The following is a 23,046-nucleotide window of genomic DNA, read 5'->3' as shown; positions in this document are numbered from 1 at the left end:
GTACATCATACGGTTGATCCATGCGCTGATCCCGTTCCCGGATCGGTTGAACCTAATAAAAAGAACAAATTATTAATAATCAATCAAATTTTAAGGATAAAAAATAAAAGTTTAAATTACCATGTTTGACCATGTCCATGTGGATACTCAGTGAGATAGGGAAGATGGTCACGACCGGGCTGTCGAACCAACTCCGCAACGCTCATCACTCCCGGAGGACCGGGTGCAGCAGCGGGACCAGGAGCGGGTGCAGCAGCGGGAGCGGGAGCAGCAGGAGCGAGTAATGGAGAGGGAGATGTATGGTATGAGCTGTGGGGCGAAACGGAATCCTGAACATGGCTGGAAGAACCCCGAGACTGGCTCCCCATACCACCCCGGCTACGACGCTGGCGAGGCCGGATCTGATCATCATTAGACCTGTAAATTAAAAAAAAAACCTATTTCAAAATTATAGTTTTTAATCACAAAAATATAAATAGTTTAATAATTAATAAAAAAAGTTTTAATAAATAAAAAATAGTTTAAAAATTTTAAAAATAGTTTAAATAAATCCCAAAAACATATAAAATTTTAAAAATGTTTAATAAATATAGAAATTTATATTTTACATATAAAATACATAAAACGTTTTATAACCACAAAAAAAATGTTTTTAAATATTATATAAATGATTTTTAATCTTAAAAAAAGTTTTATAGATTTTAAAAATGTTTAATAAATATATAAATGAATTTAAAATGCAAAAAATAGATTTTATATACAAAAAACGTTTTCAATATATATATATAATTTCAAATTCGATTTTTATAACCACAAAATTAATAAAAACTAAAAAAAAAATTCAAATCAAGTGAAATACATAATCAAACTCGATTTTACACAAATCTACCATTCACCCTAACAAAATCTATAAATCTCATTCCAAAATCATCAAATCTACTTAAAAACCATACAAATCTAACCTAAAAGAGTGGGATAGGGTTCTTACATGATTATGGGGGAGGATTAGGGGAGATTCGCCGGAAAAACGCGAGAGAGAACGGTGGAGTCGCCGGAAATCGCGAGAGGAGAGGCTGTGCGGCGCGGAGAGAAAGAGAGAAATGGGGAAGAAGATCGGGCTCGCCCTAATATTATGAGGGGTCCGACGGAAACTATCCGTCGGAATTTCCTCGGAAATATTTTATATTTCCGTCGGAATTTCCTCGGAATTCTTTGATTCAATTTTCCCGAAATATTTGGCGGCTAGGTTAACCCGGTTAAATGAAAATATTCCGACGAACAAGGATTCCTCGGAATACCCTCGGTAATCTCCGAGGAATTTCTGAGGAACCAGGGTTTGGGGTTTTAAAACATCGATTATTTTCGCCGTATTTCATTTCTTATACAATTATAATGCATACCATTGAGGATTCTTTGTATAGATGATCATAAACCATGAAATAACACAATTTCAAAAATAATTGTAAGTATTCCCTTTACCGTTTATTAAAGTGTATAAGTGTTTCTCTTATGTTGTGTGGTTTTCGTTCATGTAATCGTAAAAAGTGTTTGTTATTGGATAAAACACCAAAGTTCATAGTTCCAAACATCATAATCTGGTTATGACACTTAATGAAGGTTATATACGTGTTATTCAATCCGTAAAACGTTGTTTTCAATTTAAAACCCCAAGTTCCTCGGAATTTCCTCGGAATATACCGAGGAGATTCCGAGGAGATCCTTATGTTCGTCGGCATTTCCTCGGAATATACCGAAGAGATTCCGAGGAAAAAGAATCTATAATCAAATCCCCAATTCCTCGGAATTTCCTCGGAATTTTCCGAGGAAATTCCGACGAACATAAAGAGTTCCTCGGAATTCCCTCGGAAAATTCCGAGGAAATTCCGAGGAACTTTGGGTTTTCAATCGAGAAGATCTATTCCGAGGAAATTCCGAGGAAAACCTATTTGTCCTCGGAATTTCCTCGGAATTTTCCTTTAAAAAAAAAAAAAAAAAAAAGGTCGACCATGATAATTGGATCTTCTAATCTAACCGCTGGCTGAGGTTCGCTAGTACTACCATGTTCATAATCAGTTTCTCCATGATGATACCAAATTTTGTAACTTCGTGTAAACCCACTCAAATATAGATGAGTCCAAACATCCCATTGTTTAATAACTTTTTTATTTTTACAAATAGAGCAAGGACATCTTAACATACCTGTTTTTGCTTCCGGTTGTCGGTGAACTAACCCCATGAATTCGGTTATACCTTGTTGGTATTCTTCCGTAAGCAATCTCGTGTTCGGATCCAAATGAGGTCGATCGATCCAAGAACGAAAATAATTTGAAGAAGACATGTTTTTTATGAATCAAATTCGTGTGTAAAGAAAGTGAGAGGGAGGATGAAGATATGGAGTGAATGAAGAGGAAGAGGGGTGCTTGTATTTATAGTTGAAATCCTGCCGACAGTCCGAGGAAATTCCGACGGAATTCCGATGCAAACGGCTAGTTCGTCGGAATTTCCTCGGAATTTTTAAAATCCCCCAACGGCTCTCCAACGGCTCTCTAACGTCTATAATATTTCCTCGGAATTCATCGGTTTTTTCCGAGGAATACTAGTTTCCTCGGTATTCCGTCGGAATATTCCGACGAGATGAATTTTCCTCGGAATTCCGTCGGAATATTCCGAGGAAATTCCGAGGAAGCCAAATTTTGTGTTTCCTCGGAATTGCCTCGGAAATTCCTCGGTATATTCCGAGGAATTCATTTTCCGTCGGAACGTCCGTCAGAATACCGCTGTTTTCTTGTAGTGTTAATATTATAATTAATAAATATTTTAAAACAAAAAATTGAGGTACTCAGTTTGAAATACTATTACGTAAATATTTAAATTTTGAAATATTTATTTTTTATATTATTAATATTTTAATATAATTTTTTGAAAAATTTCATTTAAATTTCTTGCGATATCCAAAACTGTTCGTCTCTATTGATAAGCTCTATTGATAAAAATGTATCCCTTACCAATAGAGGTGTCAGGTTCGAGTTTCAACAGCTTCATGAAAGAGATTTATTAATTGATTGGTTGTTTATGGTCTAAAGAGATTATGAGTTTTTTAAGTCAAGAACTTCTTGAATTAAAAGAAAAAAGAGAAATAAGAAACAGAGATGAGAATGTTCTAAAAGATCTGGTACTACTCACTAAGTAGAGTTTATAACATAATAATTCATAATACAATTAAAACACAGAGTTAACAAACAAAAATTAGTTCAATCTTGAAACGTACCTTGTTTTTCAAACACAGGTATCAAATCTAAAAGCCACGACTCATACGGTTTAGTAGAAAGACAATGGATTCGTGATTTCTCGAGCTTTCGTTCCGTTATTTCAAAGATCACTAATTGAAGCAACTCTTCAATAGCATTATTTATATTTCTTACATAGGTTTTATATATTTCTAATAGCACAAGAAACATACTCTATGACTATAAACGTTCGCAAGAAACCAAAGACATGTTTTACTAACACAGGGCTACTAAACCAACGATTTATACAACTTTATATATATCTTTAACTATAAAACCAAAGATAACTATGTCTATAATTAAACAGAAGTAGATTGTCCCATCTTCTTCTTCGTAAGCTTAGCAAGTGATACGAGATTATACCTAATAATGGTATCAACAAGCAATATTGTATCTTCTTCGCTATTTCCTTCCGGCACATCCACTATGTAACTTTCCACCACCACCGTCTTGTCCGCCTCATCATCAGGCGACGCAACCACCATTGTCTTCGATGTGAAATTTACAAGCCTATGGTTACCACCAATGATACTTACTACCATCACGTAAGACTCGTCGTCTAGCTCGTCGAGTCTCTCCGTGCTGAAATTACCTGGAACGCCGGAGACTAACGCCACGTCCCGAACGGAGCCTTCTCCTCCGTCACCATCGCCGTTAAAGCGAATGGTGCAACTCTTAACGAAGCGTTTGTAAGCTTGGGGTCTGTCGAAACGACGTAATATTGACCACACTAGTGATAGTGGTGCTTCGATGGTTTCGACTACGGTAGAACGACATCGTTTTCGCTCAGAACTTTCCATTTTATGTTTCTTTGGAATGGGGTTTTCTGACTTGTCTTTTATATATTTTTATGACTAGCTTTAGAATTTTCGTATGATTTGTCAATTTCTACTAAAGTGTATCGAACGAAACTACATATAAATGAAGTAAAACACCGACTAAAATAGATTTTTTACGTTTCGTCATGTTATGTGAAACTTTGGAGTTCGATTTGGATTCCTCTTACTATATACTAACAAAAGAAATAATGTAGCACGACTGTATACCATGACATGATGATGATAAATAGATCGTTAACTTGTACGCAATTTAATAGTTTAATATATACTGTATATGGCAAACTTACAATATCACGTTTTGCGAATATATAGTAGCATATCCATAATTTCATTCGGTGAATCCAGTTAACTGCTTGGAGCAAAACAAAATCTGAGTTCAACTTTCGACGTAAGTTTTTTCCTTATTAACTCTTTTCTTTAAAAAAGAGGTCTATAAAACTTATCTAGCAACAAGGCAAACACTCGAGATTTTCCATGAAACCAAAAAGAAAAAGGTTGAGAGAGAGAGAGAGGGAAAAGGAAAAGAAACCGAAGCCCACGTCTAAAAACTCCAGACGGCTCTCCTCTCTCTGTTCTCTCTTTCATACTTTTCACAGAGAGTTTGTGATGAGAGTCTGTAGGCTCGCCGGTCTTCTTTCCGGTGAGATGATTCCCGTTTGGGAATGGTTCCAGCATAGGTGGCTTCTTCAGCATCTCATGGCTGGCTTTTGTTTCCGGTGTTTCACTTGCCTCTTCGGTGAATCAGTCGGCTACCGTCTCTGGCGACACACCAGATCTTTCGGTGATGTCGGCTGGCTTATCTCCGTTTTATTTTGAAGCGAGGATCCGTTGGTTTAGTTTTATCTTCGCGACGGTGGTGACTCTTCTGTTTTGGGGCGTTGCGTCTCTTGACGGTGGTGGTCTTCCGGCGAGCTTCTTCTCTAACGGTGAAGGAAAATACTGATTCTCAAGTTGTTAAGCGTTTGTTGTCGGTGGTTCAGTAATTCGGTCTCCTGTTCCGGTATGTTCCGGTGGTGGTGGATTACTCTCCGGCGATAACTTTCCTATCGGTGAAGTTGGTGACGTCTCTGATCCTTCACACGTGTCTTCCTTTTGCTTTGCATCTAACACGTGGTGGAGCTTTGTTGAGCCTGGATCACCGTCTTTTTTAGGCCTTTTTTCATTGGGCTCTTATGTTTGGGTCCCGCTGTTTCGGCCCTCTTATGGCGTTCTCGTGTTGTTGGGCTTTGTTGTTGGACCTCTTTGTGTTTAAGTTTTCTTGCCTTTTCTTTAGGCTTTCCTTGTAATATTACGTTGTTTTAATAAAACACCAGTTGACTTAAAAACTTATCTAGCAACAATAAAAGGTCTAAAAACTTCTATAAAAATTTGGGCATGCGGCATGCCGACATAGTGCCAAGTTGGCACTGCCAACTGACAGATAATATATTTATAGGTAAACCAATTATGCATGCAATACATGACATGATTTTATTAGTTTGTTGATGTTATCCAAAGATCCATGACATGATGAAAATGTTTTATTGTATGCAATATGTACATCCTGATTCCTGAAGTAGATAATTGGATTAAGAGATTATGAACTATATTCCTTAACAGATCAGATGCCAATTTTCATCATGACATCCAAAATTACGAAGAAAGTATAGCGTTAGTAAACCAATTTTTAAAAGAGTGTAATTTGACAAAACCGATGAATTGATTACGCGTTTAAGCACACACCATTTAGCCTAATGTGCCAACAATACCGCAATCGAATGGTATGTCATTGTAGCATTTTAGGATCGAATCCACAAGGAACTAGTGACCTATAACACCAAGAATACACAAGCTTTCTTAATCTAAGCAAACAAGAAGATGGATGATTTGTAATAAGCTAAGATCCTAGAAATATAAACAAGGTGATCTCAAATCCAATCAAGAAATAAGTGCAAGAACTTTCAAATGCTAAGGATGGATTCATGGGTAAGGATAATTGATATAAGGTGATCAAGTTTCAATCTAAAGGTGTCAACTTTCAACCGATCTATCTACCTTAGGCCTAGACACAATCCTAAACAAACTCTATCCCTAGATGAATGCTCATTTACCTAGATAATTCAAGCATCAAATCCCTTTGGTTGAATGTTATCTAAGTAATCATTAATCTCAAGTCTACTAGCCATCTTAACACCTTTAACAACAAATCCCTTTGGTAAAGAATGTTAAAAGCTTAGGAGAGTTGGTTCAGGCATTTCATCAAACACCTTCCGGGTATGAAATGCCTAGAGCTCAACTTTAGAGAGGCCAACTCTAGAGTTGCATTAAAAACACTCTACTAGCAAGGAACAAGATGGATTTATACTAAAACACTTTAGATCTAGCTTAATCACCCTAATCTACCTTAACCCATGAATCCAAAATGTGTCTACTCAATAATCTCCATGAGAAACCTTAAACCCATGTAAGGATCAAGGCTAATCATGTTAATGAGCAAGAAAAACACAATTATAAGATGAAGTACTTCCTTAAATTATAGAAAGAATCAAGCTTTTACAAGTTTAGACAAAGTCTTGAGAGAAAATGAAATAAAAACTAGAGTTTTTAGGTCTAAATCTATTTATAGGAAAGCAAAACTCGAAATGGTTTGATTGGATAAAACCGGGTCAAACCAGAATAAACCGGTCAATGTTTTGAAATCGACTCTTGTCTTCTCCACAGCGGCTTTTACGACCCGCTCCACCAAGTCGATATTGGACAGGGGCATAGGTCTTTTTCCAGCGGTACGATGAACCCGCTGCGTCTATCCGCTGTGTTTGCTCGAGCTCGGACTTCGTCTTCTTCGTCTCAGCCAAGCTCGCGGTGGTGGTTCAGTTTGTGCTCCAGCCACCACAACACATCGCAACACATCAAAACCGTGACTGTCGTCGCCTCTCCTCTTCCTCGCGAAATCAAGCTCGAGCCGTCGTGGTCATCACTGGCTCCGCCTTCCTCGTCGTAGCCGAGAGCTTTAGTCGTCGTCGCAAATCAAGCCGTGACTGCGCCACCGTCTCCTCCAAGACGCGACCAAGCTTCCTCCGTGGCCGTGCTCAGCTCCACCGTGACCGTGCTCAGCTCCATCGTGGCCGTGCTCGTCGTTTCCGTCCAAGAAAAAGCTTCGATCCTCTCCAATGGTGAAGTTATAAGTATTTGCAAGACAGGTCCCTGAACTTCTGATTCTTTACAAAATGGCCCATATCTTTAGAATTTGCAGACACACCCTCTAAAATCAACCCCAATCTTTCATCTGTGCGATTTAGCCCTCGTATAATTGCAAGATGGTCCCTTGGTTTCGGATTTCTTTTAAATTGGCCACAAACTCCATAACTTGCAAGAACAACCTTGTGATTTCGCCCCAAACTTCTCAAGTGTGCACTTTAACCCCTATTTATGCAATTATGCATGTAAATGCAATATTAAGACCTAAATGCAATCTAGAATGATTAAAATGAACTAAATAAGATGCTAAATACTATTAAGATCATGAGTTATCAACTCCCCCAAACTAGAACTTTACTTGTCCACAAGTAAACTTTCAAAATGAAAAATAGAAATGTTTGAAAATGGAAGTTTATAACCAAAACACTTTCTAGCCTTCAACTTAACATCCTAAGAGAAACATAGCAAATAGCATGAACAACTTTCTTAATACACTCTAGCTTCTCAAGGCCTATCAACACTCTTATGCCTCTACACAAGTTGCAATGCTCATCAATCAACAAGTCTTTCAACCAACTCTCACATTCAATTAAACAAGCATACAAAGTGAGTTCTTGCAAATAGGCACATGATCTCAATCATTTGGCTTTGTGAGTGAAAATGGTCTAATGTGAAGCAAGGGTTTTCAAATGCATCTTTTATGGTGACTCACACTCAAGAATAGGAGCAAGAACATTATGCAAAATTTATCTAAGAAAAGGAGCAATTCATGCATACAATGACTTGTTCTCATCATTCTACCCCTTTCCTAAATGATTTCAAGCTCTACCCTTCTTCTTTTCATCATTCCAAAACCCAAAGATAGACTCACTTTCATCTCTCACCCAATGAACACATTATCATTTCTTATTCTAGCCAACTAGAGAGTTTTTTTTTTTTTTATTCACTCAGCTCTTTTTTTTCTTTTTTTTTTCTTTTCATGTTTTTTTTCTTTTATTCTAAAGGGGATTCTATTTATAAACACAAGAGCTTCTTTTTTTTTTTAATCTCTAGTGGCTTTTTTTTTTTTTTTTTTCACACTCTTTTTGGTTCATTTCTTTTCACTTTCACTCACATCCCTATCCCAAGATCAAAAGAATTTAAGCTCACAAACCCAACAACCATCCTAGAGGCTAGCCCAAATGAGGTCCTAATGCTAGCCAAAGATGAGAACAACTCATTGTCGCTCCTAATACTCTCAAAATTTTGCACATGACATGCTATCAATAAAAGGCTTCACTCAAGCAAATTAATGTTGGTTTCAAAGAATGGTGAGGGTTAATGGAGAGGGAAGTGCCATTTGGGTTAACAAAGATTGGTACAAAGAGAGAAAGATAACCCAAATGTGTATAATATCCATGATCAAGTATGCAAATGTCCATATGCAAGAGAGATTAAGTTCATTAAACCATAGTTCATTTGGAGTTGGTTTCAAGAACAATGTCAATCATCAAGCAAACAACATGTTTCAAGAAGAGTTTTCAAGGCTCGAAGCTTACAAGCTTTTTCAAGAGATGCTTAAGCTACTTGATATGTTTAGCTAGGATGTCAAATTGAGTTCTAGACATGTATTCTTTACAAGGTTTCTCTCAATGCATGAATACAATCTAAATGCTTCTAAACTCAATCCTAAAGATGCAAATGGATCAAGTGAAACTACTTGAAGATTTTCAAAAAAAAAAAAAAAAAAAAAAAAAATCAAATTTTTATGGATTTTCTATGCAAATAAGTATTCACAATGCAATGCATGAGACTCATGGCAAGTAAACAAAACAGAAAATGATGTGAGATAGTAGACTCTCCCCCAAACTTACTTCACACAGTCCCTTGTGTCAGAGTAAGCTCGAAGAAGAGATCTAAAGGAAACAAATAAACATGAAAACTAAATATGTACAAGGTTGGAGTGACACTTACTTAGAGTTATTGGCTGAATTGGGTGGTAGAGGACCCTTGGCCTCGGGTTTGTTTCACCGATGGACATGGACTGAAGGGGAGAAGGCAAGTGTCTAGAGTCACAATGCTTCACATCAGCCATGGTAAGTAAGACTTGACCTGAAAAACCTCAACCATGCTTATTAAATAACCTAAAAAGAGAAGATAAAGAAATATATACAATGGATAAACATGAGATTTCCTCCCAAGTGAGCTTGTTTTAAGTCTCTAGCTTGACTTTGTGTGCTTGTTAATCATAGGTATCAAAAGGTTGAGCCAATGCACCTTTGGTCCTTCTCCTACAAGAACAAGGAACCAAGTATGCAAAGGAGCACACTACTGTCCATTGAAAATAGACAGATTTTTCCTCAAAGAGCTTCACTAAAGATGTGACATGAATTATAAAATGCTCCTTGAGGTTCAGATGGTGATGAGAATCAAATGCATATGGTGGAAACACACAGTCAACTACAGACTCAAACGAGGTTTTAGCAAAGTAGTTAACTCTATCTCCATCAATCAAATAAAACACAATGTTTTCATTCTCATGATTGTCTTTGACATGGGGGTTTTCTATCTCAAGCAAGAACATATCAACATCAAGTTCATCCCCTAAATCAGCTAGTTCAAGAAGAGGTCTAGGTTCATCAAGCATCAAAAACTCAGATTCAAGATCAATTGAAGCACAAAGATAGTTCTTGTCAAAACAAACTTCAATATGATCTCTAGCAAGCTTTTCTATTCTCAACTCATCTAGCTTCCTAGTTTCACATATTAGATCAAGACATTCATTTATGAGCACAAGAGAATCAAGATCATGGGCAATATTCTCACCACAAGGCAAGCAAAGTTCCTCAAGTTGAAGTTCTAGAGTGGAAATTCTTGTACCTTCCAGCTGGGGTGGTGGAACCCAATACATTACCTCTTTAAGGTCATAAGCAACATTGAACTCATACTGTGTAACCTCCCTTCCTTCAAGCTCTGCTTGATCCTTAATAAGCTCCACCCGGATCCTTCGTGCTAGGGATGTCTTTGCTGACCCCGGGTACTTCTTCTGAAGCTCATTTAACGTCACAAGCTGTGCTGGTGTGAGTATACTTGCATCAAAGGGTGGTGGCTCCACATACACATATGGCTCATCTTCGATGTGATCTTCCTCTTCTTGTGGCTTCTCAAAACAGCTTGAAGCCATCATTCAAGAACAAAAGCTAGAAGTAAAGGTTAGTAACTATGCAAAAGAAAAACAAAGCAAGAAAATAAAGCTAAGTCTCAAGAAAGATTGAAATCCTAATGATAAATCTACTAGTTCCCTGGCAACGGCGCCAAATTGATTACGCGTCTAAGCACACACCAATTAACCTAATGTGCCAACAATACCACAATCGAATGGTATGTCATTGTAGCATTTTAGGATCGAATCCACAAGGAACTAGTGACCTATAACACCAAGAATACACAAGCTTTCTTAATCTAAGCAAACAAGAAGATGGATGATTTGTAACAAGCTAAGATCCTAGAAATATAAACAAGGTGATCTCAAATCCAATCAAGAAATAAGTGCAAGAACTTTCAAATGCTAAGGATGGATTCATGGGTAATGATAATTGATATAAGGTGATCAAGTTTCAATCTAAAGGTGTCAACTTTCAACTGATCTATCTACCTTAGGCCTAGACACAATCCTAAACAAACTCTATCCCTAGATGAATGCTCATTTACCTAGATAACTCAAGCATCAAATCCCTTTGGTTGAATGTTATCTAAGTAATCATTAATCTCAAGTCTACTAGCCATCTTAACACTTTTAACAACAAATCCCTTTGGTAAAGAATGTTAAAAGCTTAGGAGAGTTGGTTCAGGCATTTCATCAAACACCTTCCGGGTATGAAATGCCTAGAGCTCAACTTTAGAGAGGCCAACTCTAGAGTTGCATTAAAAACACTCTACTAGCAAGGAACAAGATGGATTTATACTAAAACACTTTAGATCTAGCTTAATCACCCTAATCTACCTTAACCCATGAATCCAAAATGTGTCTACTCAATAATCTCCATGAGAAACCTTAAACCCATGTAAGGATCAAGGCTAATCATGTTAATGAGCAAGAAAAACACAATTATAAGATGAAGTACTTCCTTAAATTATAGAAAGAATCAAGCTTTTACAAGTTTAGACAAAGTCTTGAGAGAAAATGAAATAAAAACTAGAGTTTTTAGGTCTAAATCTATTTATAGGAAAGCAAAACTCGAAATGGTTTGATTGGATAAAACCGGGTCAAACCAGAATAAACCGGTCAATGTTTTGAAATCGACTCTTGTCTTCTCCACAGCGGCTTTTACGACCCGCTCCACCAAGTCGATATTGGACAGGGGCATAGGTCTTTTTCCAGCGGTACGATGAACCCGCTGCGTCTATCCGCTGTGTTTGCTCGAGCTCGGACTTCGTCTTCTTCGTCTCAGCCAAGCTCGCGGTGGTGGTTCAGTTTGTGCTCCAGCCACCACAACACATCGCAACACATCAAAACCGTGACTGTCGTCGCCTCTCCTCTTCCTCGCGAAATCAAGCTCGAGCCGTCGTGGTCATCACTGGCTCCGCCTTCCTCGTCGTAGCCGAGAGCTTTAGTCGTCGTCGCAAATCAAGCCGTGACTGCGCCACCGTCTCCTCCAAGACGCGACCAAGCTTCCTCCGTGGCCGTGCTCAGCTCCACCGTGACCGTGCTCAGCTCCATCGTGGCCGTGCTCGTCGTTTCCGTCCAAGAAAAAGCTTCGATCCTCTCCAATGGTGAAGTTATAAGTATTTGCAAGACAGGTCCCTGAACTTCTGATTCTTTACAAAATGGCCCATATCTTTAGAATTTGCAGACACACCCTCTAAAATCAACCCCAATCTTTCATCTGTGCGATTTAGCCCTCGTATAATTGCAAGATGGTCCCTTGGTTTCGGATTTCTTTTAAATTGGCCACAAACTCCATAACTTGCAAGAACAACCTTGTGATTTCGCCCCAAACTTCTCAAGTGTGCACTTTAACCCCTATTTATGCAATTATGCATGTAAATGCAATATTAAGACCTAAATGCAATCTAGAATGATTAAAATGAACTAAATAAGATGCTAAATACTATTAAGATCATGAGTTATCATGAATCTATAGTGATGTCGATATTTAAACGAACCGACTTACATTCACCACACCACCAAAAGAGAGATTGTTTCACGTTAGTTTTCTCTTATGCACTATAAACTTATGTACTTTTGAAGTATGTTATTTGCAAGTGTATGAAAACCGTGGGCTGTATTTAGGATACTAGAATCCTGTGGGTTGGTCTGATACAGAAGTTAGTGAAACTTTGACGTTTTCCTTCTCCTTTTTTTACTATTAATGGTGAAAGGTTCGGAACTTTTCTCAAAAATAAGGGTTTAGAACTTGCACACGTATATATATTATCTATCTATAAACTATAGAACACTGCGATGTATAATATACTAAATCATGTCGGTAAATCTACGAAGTTTCCTAGGGCTGAATATTGACGATTTTTAGACGCAAATGCATGAAATATTGTTTTACAATCGTTTACAAAACAGTTATAACTTTATTATATCTCCTTGTTTTTTTTTTGTTAAATGGGGTTAACAGAAACTATAAAAAGAATTATCCTACCAAACCACAAAAAGAAATTGACAGAATTCCATGTATCACTCAAATATTTCATATATTGACATAGGGAGCAAAATAATGATCATAGCAGTGTCGTCCCATAGGTTGAAGTGGCCTAAAGCACAAATATGTGACCTTTTATATAGATACTAACGATAAATAGTAACACAAATAGTACAAAAGTGCTTGAAATCATTGAACATGGCTGAATCTGTCATACAATGCCAGCCTAAAATTTGATATATATCTTGTGGCTTGAAGCATATGCTTTACTTGCCTTATAGATTTTCACGCTATACTATATCGCTATATATTATATATGTTTAGGAAATGTATCAATCATGAAAATGTAGTCGGTCTATTTTGGAAGTTTGCTGCAGTGAGAGCTAAATATAGTGGCCATTTACACCGAAAAGCATACAATTGTAAGTTAGCAAACATTTCATTTCGTAGTTACTGACAAGTGACAACTTTACTTTTATCACAAGAATCTTTCTTCGGAATGGTTTGCCGACGAGAGCAAAAACAAATACGAGAATTACTTTTTATTCAGCTAAAAAAAAAGAAAACTATACTAACTAAAAAGAAGGCCCAGTGAAAAGCGACGAAAGGAGATCGGGACTTCTCTCTCTCTCCTCTCTGAGATGAGATGAAGCTTTCTCTGATGCTCTATCGGTTCATCGCTTTCGTTTCGTTGGTTTTGCTTCTGGGAAGCCGTTGTTAGGTTTCGCCGGCTTTGTTTCCGGGAGAAGGTGATTCCTTTTGAATCTGTCTCGCCGGCTTTTTCTCCGCGTCGTACGGTTCTCGCGTTTCGATGGCGGTTCTTGTTGTTTTCTCTGGTTCTCGAGTGGTGTTTCGGTTGATTTCGTGCTTCATGGGACGGATGAGCTCTCGATTTGTTCGGTTGATGCTCTCTGATTATCTGAATTAAAGCGTAGTGCTGGGTTCGCGGGTCAACCCGCCCCGACCCGCCCCGCCCGCTGCGGGTTGAATCATTTTTTCGATTCAAAAACTCGACCCGCATAACCCGCAACCAAAAAATTTCATATCCGCACCCGCCCCGCCAAAACCCGCGGGTAACCCGCCAAACCCGCGGGTAATATTAATTATATTAAAAATAGTGATTTTAATTAAAAATGATTATTTTCTAATTATATAATAATTATTTTAATTAAAAATAATTACTTTTTTATTTATATAATAGTTATTTTTAAAAAATACTATTAAAATAATATATTTATAATTAAAATTATATAAATATTTATTGTATTTTTATATATTTTACGAAAAATGTTTTTTTTTTTGAAAAAAAAACTTTTTTATTTAATTTGCGGGTTGGCGGGTACCCGCGACTCAAATTCGGCTGATCCGCACCCGCCCCGCTCAAAATACTCTCGACCCGCACCCGCACCCGCGATTTAAAAATTTCAAATGGTTCGACCCGCACCCGCCCCGCGGCGGGTCAAACGGGGCGGGACCCGTGGGCAATGATTAAAATTTCCAGCTCTATTAAAGCGGTGATGGTGCATAAAGGGTGAGGGAGAGATTTCTAATCGGTTGGGTGATGGCTTCGCTTCTGGATGAGGTCTCGACTCCTCGTTGACGCTCTCCGGTGAAAAGAAGCAAAGATGAAGTGGTGAGTTTGGGTAAGCGCTTGCTCCCGGCGTAGGCTGGTGAAGCGCCGTTCAGTTTCCGGCGAGGTCCGGTGAAACACCGTTCAGTTTCCGGCGTGTTTTTTTTTGGCGGTGGTGGCTAAAGATTTCGTGACGCGTGTCGTGCCTCGCTGGTGAGGCTTCTACACGTCTCTTCTTGGGAGAGACAAAGCGGTGGCACGTGTTGGTTTGGGTCATTGTAGATTGGGCCAGTATGTGGGCTTTTAGGGTTAATTTTGTTTGGATTTTGTGTTTGGAGCCTTTCTATAGGCTGTTTGTTTTTGTGTTTGGGCTTCGGTCCGTTTTAATAATACCAGATGGAAAAAAAAAGAAGGCCCAGTGAGCTCCGTCTAAGCCCACATTTTATTATAATATTTTACATTATATATATGCTCAGCCCAGAAGCCCAGAGATCACTTTAGTTTTACATATACAACTCGAGATTGATCCGTAATCCCGCCCGTATTGGTTTTTACATTTTTATAAATTGATATTTTTTTCATAATTAGTACTATATATTCTAGATGAGTCGTAACATGATTATTTTTGATACAAAAGATCTGGACCGAATCAGGTAACATGATTATTTTTGATACAAATATCCAAACCTATTTTAGATACATTTGTTATTTAGATATTTTAAAGTTCTTATTCATCAAAACCGAACTCATCAAGATCCATAAAGACCTAACACAAAATCCACACATAAATTTATAATATTCAAGCGGTCCCTAATTTTTTTTAAAAAAAAATACCCGAAAAGAACAAGTCGTACCTAAATGGATAACCAATGTTCGTGCCTAATTGATTTTTTTTTGAGCAACGCCTCATTGATTGTATAAACTAATAGAACGAAATTTTTCTATGTGTTTGGCTAAATTAAATGAAATAGAAAGAAATTTTATTTAATAAAATAATTATATGGAATGAAAAATTAAGTGACAATAAATGTAAAACATTTTTATTATTTTGATTTAAGTTATTATTTTATTCACAAAAAGATCTCTTTGAATTATGTTTTTGGCTATATAATTTCCATCGATTGAAACCTAAATTTGTTTTTTAGTAAAACAAACTAAACCAAATGTTTAACCTATACAAAACCCAATTATTTTACATATTTGATTTTATAATTTGCACAAAATTAATGTTGATTAACTAATAAATAAAAATCTTCAATATTATTATAGTAATATAATTAATGATATGATGTATTGTTAATGTGATATAATTAATAAAATTGTTAAACTGAGTGAAATTGAGAACAATTAATGTAATTATAATAATAAAATTACTAAAAATATACTATATTTTTTTATACTGTTATCCACCAAACAATTTTCAATTATACTATTATAGTATTATGTATGTTTCCAGACAGTACCAAAAAATATTTCAGTTTTAATAATATAGATATTAGATCTTGACCCGCACGACCGTGCGGATTTTATTTAATACTAAAATATTTTAGGTTATGCAATAAAATATGTTAATAAATTAATATAATTTGGTGTTTTATATTATCTAATTTTATAATAATATTTTTGTGGCGTATAATATTACTACTATAAAATTTATATTTTTTGTATTTTTGTAACAAATTTATTTTGAAAACATTATTATGTAACAATACTGATTTACATAAATTTTGTTTTATTTCTAAATTTGAAATATATATTAAAATTAAATTAAGTTGAACTTACATAGTAGAGAATTTGGTATATAGTGATTAATTAAACTAATTTAGTATAAATGCTTAAATAAAAAAAAAACGAATCAGTTTTTAATTCAAGTGAGTACACATACATTAATAACAGTAGACTAAAGTCTTGTATATACGATATGAATAAAGATCAAATGTTTCATCTACTAAGGAAAGTGTAAATTAATTGTTTTACATGGTACATGCATTTAAATGTATGGCTTCCAAATGATATAAACAAAAAAATAACATATGAAATAAGTCATAATTTATGTGCTAGATAGAGAAGATATTTTATTTTTGGATTAGAAATAGAAATGACTATTTCTTTTTAAAAACATTTTTAAAAATATTTCTTAAATTTAATTTTGAAAATTAATTCAATTTGAAATTATTATTTTCATTAAAATATTATTAAAAGTATTTTATATAATTAGTAATATTTTGTTTACAATCAAAACTAAACTAAAATTTAGTTTCTAATTATACATTATGATAATTAAAATTTTAAACAACTAATTTCGAAAATACATTTTAAAGATTCTAAAAGATATTTGAATGATTTTGTTAGAAATTTATTTAAGAAATTTATTATTATTTCCAATAACATAAAGATATTAAAAGATATTATAATTATGTTTTTTTTTGACAACGATATTATAATTATGTTACGTAAAATTTAATAAATTTTTTAGAGATGGTCCAAATAAAAAAAATTACACATGAAAGAAGTCATGACTTCTATTTTAATATATAGTATAGATACTTATGTTTTAGTAAAAAGTATACTTTATGTTATTTTTGTAACCTATTCATGAACAATCAATTGTAAATTATTCAACTCATTACGCATATAATTTTCACAAACTTATTTTAGTTTGAAGTATATCACGATTGCATGACAATACTTATTTCTAAAACGTCAGTTAAAATTTATAAATATAAGATCCATTAACATAAATTTTCACACATAATTCAGAACCAGCTATTCAGCAGCACATAATTTAGAATCAACCACTCAATACTAAACTTCACAGATCTAAAACAAATCACATTGCATAAATAAGAAAATATTGAATTCTAGTAGTCTCTCTTTTCAAATCTTTTCTCGTAATAAGCTTTCAGCCCTTTGTATTCGTCAGTAACTTGACATTCGTGCTCATCCTTCTCTCTTCCTCGGCTCCTCTCCTTCAGCCGATATACATAGTGACCGGGTCTCTTCTGACTTCTCATCTCCAGCGACTTGCTCATGAGGGATCACCTCTTGCGGAGTTCGTAAACTTCTTGGAGCTCCTGTGAGGTGCGCAAGGGTGATTAATTTCATGGATCTTAGGGATTGAGGTTCGTCAGATTTTTTTTTTCTCTTGTAGATATACGGTGTATCTATATGAATGGCGGCATGTGGTTTTGCAGAGGAGGCTCTTTTTACCGGATGGATCTGTGCGATATTAGCGTTTTCTCTTGTTTTGATCTCCAGTGGAATTGGGTGGTTTACGTGTGTTATTTGTTTGGCTTGGTGTCTTGCGGAGGAAGCTCAGCTCTTCGTCGTCCAGAAGGTAACAATATGGTTCACCAACGCGTGCAAGGTGATACGGTCATCCTATGGGTCGCATCTCTTTGGCAGAGGCGGCGAGTTGTCTATGACTCCGGTCGAACCTGAGGTCCCTTTCTTCCTCTTTGTCTCTCTCCGGTCACGGCTTCGCGGTTTGCTCTAGGGTTGTTTTTTTTGCCAAGTCTCAGCTTTGAATTTCTAGTGCTTGAATTTATCTTGAAGTTTTCATGTCTCCGTGAGTTTTCGGATGGGTTTTGAGGCGGACATCCCTCTATTTTTCAGAGGCTGAGCGTGGTGGGTTCTTTGTCTCTCCGCTTGTCTTGCGGTCGATTGTTCTCGAAAACATACTTTGGATCTCAACTTCCAAACCCAAAAGTCCTTGTCATTTGACTGTTCATGTGGCTGTGATTCAAACTGCTTTTTTTACAGGTATCGTTCCACCTTGTCTGTGAAGCTGTCTCCATTCAATCCCATGTTTTAGTCTAGAGAGTCCTTGTAGTTCGTCTAGTTTTTGTTTCTCGTGTGTTAGGTTAGGCCGTTAGGTTGTTGTGTTTTTAGCTTGTTTCAGGTCATAAGTGTTGCAATGGATCCAAGGGTGAGGAGAAAGTGGAGACTTTGCTCTCCACTTCGATTAACCGGTATCAGCCGGTGATCATCGAAGTCGGATCTAGAGTTATGATAAGCGGCTTGTATGTGTGTCTTTCGTTAGAGTGGGTTGAGAGCTTTGTGAAGTAACTCGTTTATGTGCCCTTCGGAACTCTAGCAGGACAGTTTTAAACCGTACAGATTTTATTTGAGCTAATGTTTGTACTTAATGTTAATGCCCGTTTGAGTCAATAAGTGAAATCTTACTTAGAATCAACCATCTATTAGAACGTCCCATTACAAAACGTTTGTTCGGAACTCATGAATAAAATGTAAAGAAGCAGGGCAATTGGAATTATATAAAAATAGGCTTATCCTAATTAATAATCATCCTACCTAGTGTTCTTAACAGACTCCAAGCCAATATCATTGAATAATATGGTCTATAGCCAATTCATAGCTACATACGTCATATGCATTGATCTATATAGGTATAACTTGCCTTTGACAACAAATTTATATTCGTACATGTAAGAAATATCATTCACCTGCAGACGACCTACATATGTACAAGAGAACACATCATGCATGCAACGTCTACAAAAATGTTATGTCCTTAAAATACATTTACTATTAGGACACAGTCTAATAGCTAACGAAAAACCAAAATTATATTTTGAGTTACCGACACTAGATAATCAGGTATATGTAAGCATATGGGCTATTCCAAGAACGCAAGATAATTAGGGTTAATGACACTAGATAATCAGGAAAAATTGATGGTATCCATCACAATTATTAAACCGATACATTTTGAGTTTTGTGGTCTAATTATTCAGAGGGAATAATTCCAACTCAAATAGCCTATGAAATTTTAAATTAAATAAGAAAGAGAATTTATATATTGATTACCTATAGTGGACATATTTTTTATATGATAAATTATCAAGCGGACGACTGATTATGAGTCGATGAAGAGTTTGCAACATCTTTCTTGACAACTACGACGTCGTTTATGGTCTTCCTCCTCCTCTTCTTCTTCCTGTAAGGTATCCCACGAGCCTTGGCTTGAGATTCTCTCACTTCCCTCAAGTGAACCCGGATTGACCCGTTTGCAAACGGGTTTGTATCAGGCGACCCGCCACCGTGTTCCTCGTAAGCAGCTCTCAACCGTCCGATCAAAGCATCTAAGCTTCCCCAAGCTTGTTTGAGAGGACACGTGCACGGTCCTGGTGGATCGGGTTGTCCGAAGAAGACACAAGCTTGGTGATGTACTTTGGTTTTACCGAACTGATCTAAGTACCTTAGGAAACTTAGCACGTGCGTGTAATCAAACTGAGACATCATCAACGGTGGATTCTGCGATTTTAGGTATTGGATGAACGTGTTCCAATCGCGGCGTTTTTGCGACTCGTAGCGGCTGAGCGGTTGCTGCGGTTGCGGTTGAGAAGGAAGCGGTTGCTTGAGATGGTTGGAGGAAGAAGATGGATGATCCGGTGGATCTTTCGTTGGTGTGTGATGCTCCGACGACATCATTAGGTATATGTTTTTGGTCTATGAGCAAATCGCAGGTTTAAAAGCGGCAATAAAGTAAAGGAAAGAGAGAGAGAGAGAGATACGTAGTACTGAGAAATAATGGAACGAGGAGAGAAACTATTCATGTATTTCTACGAAAAATATATATAAATAAAGCGACAGTAAATTTTTATCATTTCATGCGAATATGAAAATTCTATCTGCTTTTATTTGAACACCATGTAACTGAATCAGAATATAAACATTTTAAGTAATTATGAATATTACATTAAAAAAAAACAAATCATATTATAATTTCACACAGGACTACAACAACTGAAGATATGAAATATATCATTATAATGAACCAATGTCACCTGAGATTCTGGGGCTATAGGAAATATTTATTTCTACAAATTTGAAAATTTATATTTTTGTAATTTTTCATTCGGTTTTATCCATGACCGATTATGCAATTTTTGTGATGCACGATTGAAACTAAATAATGATAACTGTATAGATATCATGTAAATTTATATACAAGCTACAACTAGTAAATACCAATCTATAAAAAAGGTAATCATTGCAAAGGCGTGATTAGTTTCGATCTCGCAAAATAATTTGTAAGATAACGTGAAAGCTTTATATTGTTTTTAGAGACACCGTGTATATTATATATCTTAATGACCAATCCATACTACGTTTGACAAATGAAGAAGATCTATTTAACGAGATTTTATCCTTTTTGTATACTAGTTTTATAGAGATTGTACGTATTTTGTTATCGTTAAGTTCACACGTTACTTTCTGTGACTTTCTTTGTCATCATCCTAGAAAAATATTTTAGCAACGTACACAACACTTATTCAAATGTCGACTTTGTAATAATATATATACAAATTAGTACACATTAGTTTTTTATTAAACGAAAGAGAGAATGTATATATCAATGGATGGGACCCGTGAGAAGGTGCTCCAGCTTCTTTAAAAGAATTGATACGAAAATGTTGTTATTATACTTGGTTTGTTAATTAACTTTTTGGTCATTGATGTGGTTATTTGCGCACTGTTATGATATACTTATCTTTTAAAATTCCTTAAGAAATATTTGTTTAAGCTATCCCTTGTACGACTTAGCAACCCAAATCAATCATTTTTGGTTCTAATAATGAATTGTTAATTTCTTCAAGTTGCTTTGCTTAGTGGCTATTGTTGAATCATATAGCCTATTGTAACTTTATGCATAAGAAATAGATATCAAAACAATAATAACGTTGATGGATGATGATGACAGTCAGTCAGTAGCAATAAGCAATAACAATATACTAGCTAGTGACTATTAAACCTATTAACTTTTATTATAGAAAATTTCAAAGATACTCCAGTTGTGATGATTTATACAAATTAAAGAACTTTTCATATAACTGATGTTATTTGAAGAAAAAAGTCAAATGAAACGAAGTAAATAGTGAATTAATTCATACATTAATAGAAACTAAAATAACACATCTTTACTATGCAATGAGAAACTAAAATACCACATCTTTTCAAAAAAAAAAAAATGTGTCTGAAAGTGGACAACGCATAAATAATTGGTTTCCATTATCCTACCAATATATGAATGTAAAATGGTCATGGTGCTTCCTTTTAATATACTTTATTATTGTTATGGTAGAACTCATCGTCACTATTACATGTATATACATGCTGATGAAATTAATTTTTAAAATAAAGTATTGAAATTAACTAAAACTTTAACTAGTATTTTTAGTTTAATTGATATATATATATATATATATATATATATATATCATTGGGTGGTCACGTATCCAATATCCAATTTTTTTTTTCAAATCAAAACAAATCAAAACGAATAACAAATTGAATCAAAATTTAGATATTTTGTCCAGCCTTACGTATATATTTATAAAATAAACACTTTTATTAAAAAAAAAGACTACTAAAATAGTGAAATTAATTAAAACTAATTAGTATTGGCAGTTTAATTGATATATATCATTGAAGTGGTCACGGATCGAATATCCAAATTTTTTTAAAACTAAAATGAACAATTAATTAAATTAAAATTTACGGATATTTTGTTCAGTCCTAGGTATATGTGTATAGAATAAACACTTTAATTGTAAAAAGACTACTAAAACTGTGGATTTGGCAACCAAAAGAACCTTGCTATAGCGTGTTATGGTATATATATATATATGTATATATTTATAAAACCTTGCATTCTATTTAAAGTGTTACAAAAAATTATGGTTTGCTAAAAAAAAAAGCATAAAATTGTGGCTTGCTCTCGGACAAGATGCAAGTTCATCGAATAAGGTAGAAGACATAAAAACCTAAAAAGCATGAGAGTAATGAAATAAAAGATAAGACATAATAATTAAAGACAAGCATATTGTTTGATACACAAATTTAGATACCCTTTGTCGAGAATAAAGATCTAGCAGCCGGTGAAAGATCAGATTCCGGTGACCGGCGAACAGGAATCCGACGAGGAAAACCCTAAAAACTAAAAAGCATCGTTGGACAAGATTTTGTAAGAGCAGATCTTGTGTGGGGCAATATACAAATATATCTTTCGATATATACTTTTGGACGCAACGTCAACAGAAATCCACTCGATACATAAAAGATAAAGACAAGAAAATAAAAAAATATTCACGTGGGATTTGGGTCCATATGTTTTTTTTCACCTGTGATCATTTTCATGATATTATTTATGCAAGTGTAGTTTTTTTTTTTTTTTTGAAAAGAAACAACTGTAGTTTTTGTTTGTTAGACATTACACGAGCTGAAAACGCATGAGACAACTGATCGAGGAGCCCAACCCAGGTTTTGATTTTTAAAGTCTTAACCAATACACATCTCTGTGGAAGCTGTATTATTTTCGCAGTTACTAACTAACGAACATGCCAAAAAAAAAAAAAAAACTAACGAACATGCCCATTTCTATCAATAAAATAACAATAAAGTTTTCAGATTGAATATCTTCTTTTAAAATGATTCCAACAGTTGTGACTAAATCATCTTTAAGTTAATGGAACCTTTTTTTTTGTTTAGGTAAAGAAAATTAAAAACCCATCAAA

At 35.3% G+C, this 23,046-nt stretch overlaps 2 protein-coding genes and 1 long non-coding RNA gene across 3 annotated transcripts; 1 reads left to right on the top strand and 2 right to left on the bottom strand.

Moving 5' to 3' along the window:
- Positions 1-2,768: 2,768 nt before the first annotated feature.
- On the bottom strand, positions 2,769-5,009 carry LOC103864102 (abscisic acid receptor PYL13). The gene has a single exon (XM_033273903.1). The coding sequence runs from the start codon at positions 4,085-4,087 to the stop codon at positions 3,587-3,589; it is 501 nt and encodes a 166-aa protein (XP_033129794.1). The 5' UTR covers positions 4,088-5,009; the 3' UTR covers positions 2,769-3,586.
- Positions 2,967-22,665, bottom strand: LOC103861005 (protein LIGHT-DEPENDENT SHORT HYPOCOTYLS 9). The gene is made up of 2 exons (XM_033273832.1): positions 19,348-22,665; positions 2,967-2,978 (listed from the first exon to the last, which is right to left on the bottom strand). Exon 1 carries the CDS (start codon positions 19,958-19,960, stop codon positions 19,370-19,372), a length of 591 nt encoding a protein of 196 aa, XP_033129723.1. The 5' UTR covers positions 19,961-22,665; the 3' UTR covers positions 2,967-2,978; positions 19,348-19,369.
- LOC103856676 lies at positions 16,833-18,676 on the top strand. The gene is made up of 2 exons (XR_630905.2): positions 16,833-17,628; positions 17,701-18,676. It is a non-coding gene; the product is annotated as an uncharacterized LOC103856676 (long non-coding RNA).
- Positions 22,666-23,046: the final 381 nt, after the last annotated feature.

This window comes from Brassica rapa, chromosome A01, assembly GCF_000309985.2.
Source record: "Brassica rapa cultivar Chiifu-401-42 chromosome A01, CAAS_Brap_v3.01, whole genome shotgun sequence".
In the NCBI taxonomy this organism is placed as follows: Eukaryota; Viridiplantae; Streptophyta; class Magnoliopsida; order Brassicales; family Brassicaceae; genus Brassica; species Brassica rapa.
Note: the sequence above shows the minus strand (reverse complement) of the source record. Positions and strands in the feature narration are given on the sequence as shown.

Excerpts from the sequence above, each read along its gene's own strand:
- LOC103864102 (XM_033273903.1), bottom strand. The coding sequence starts at position 4,087 with ATGGAAAGTTCTGAGCGAAAACGATGTCGTTCTACCGTAGTCGAAACC.
- LOC103861005 (XM_033273832.1), bottom strand. The coding sequence starts at position 19,960 with ATGATGTCGTCGGAGCATCACACACCAACGAAAGATCCACCGGATCAT.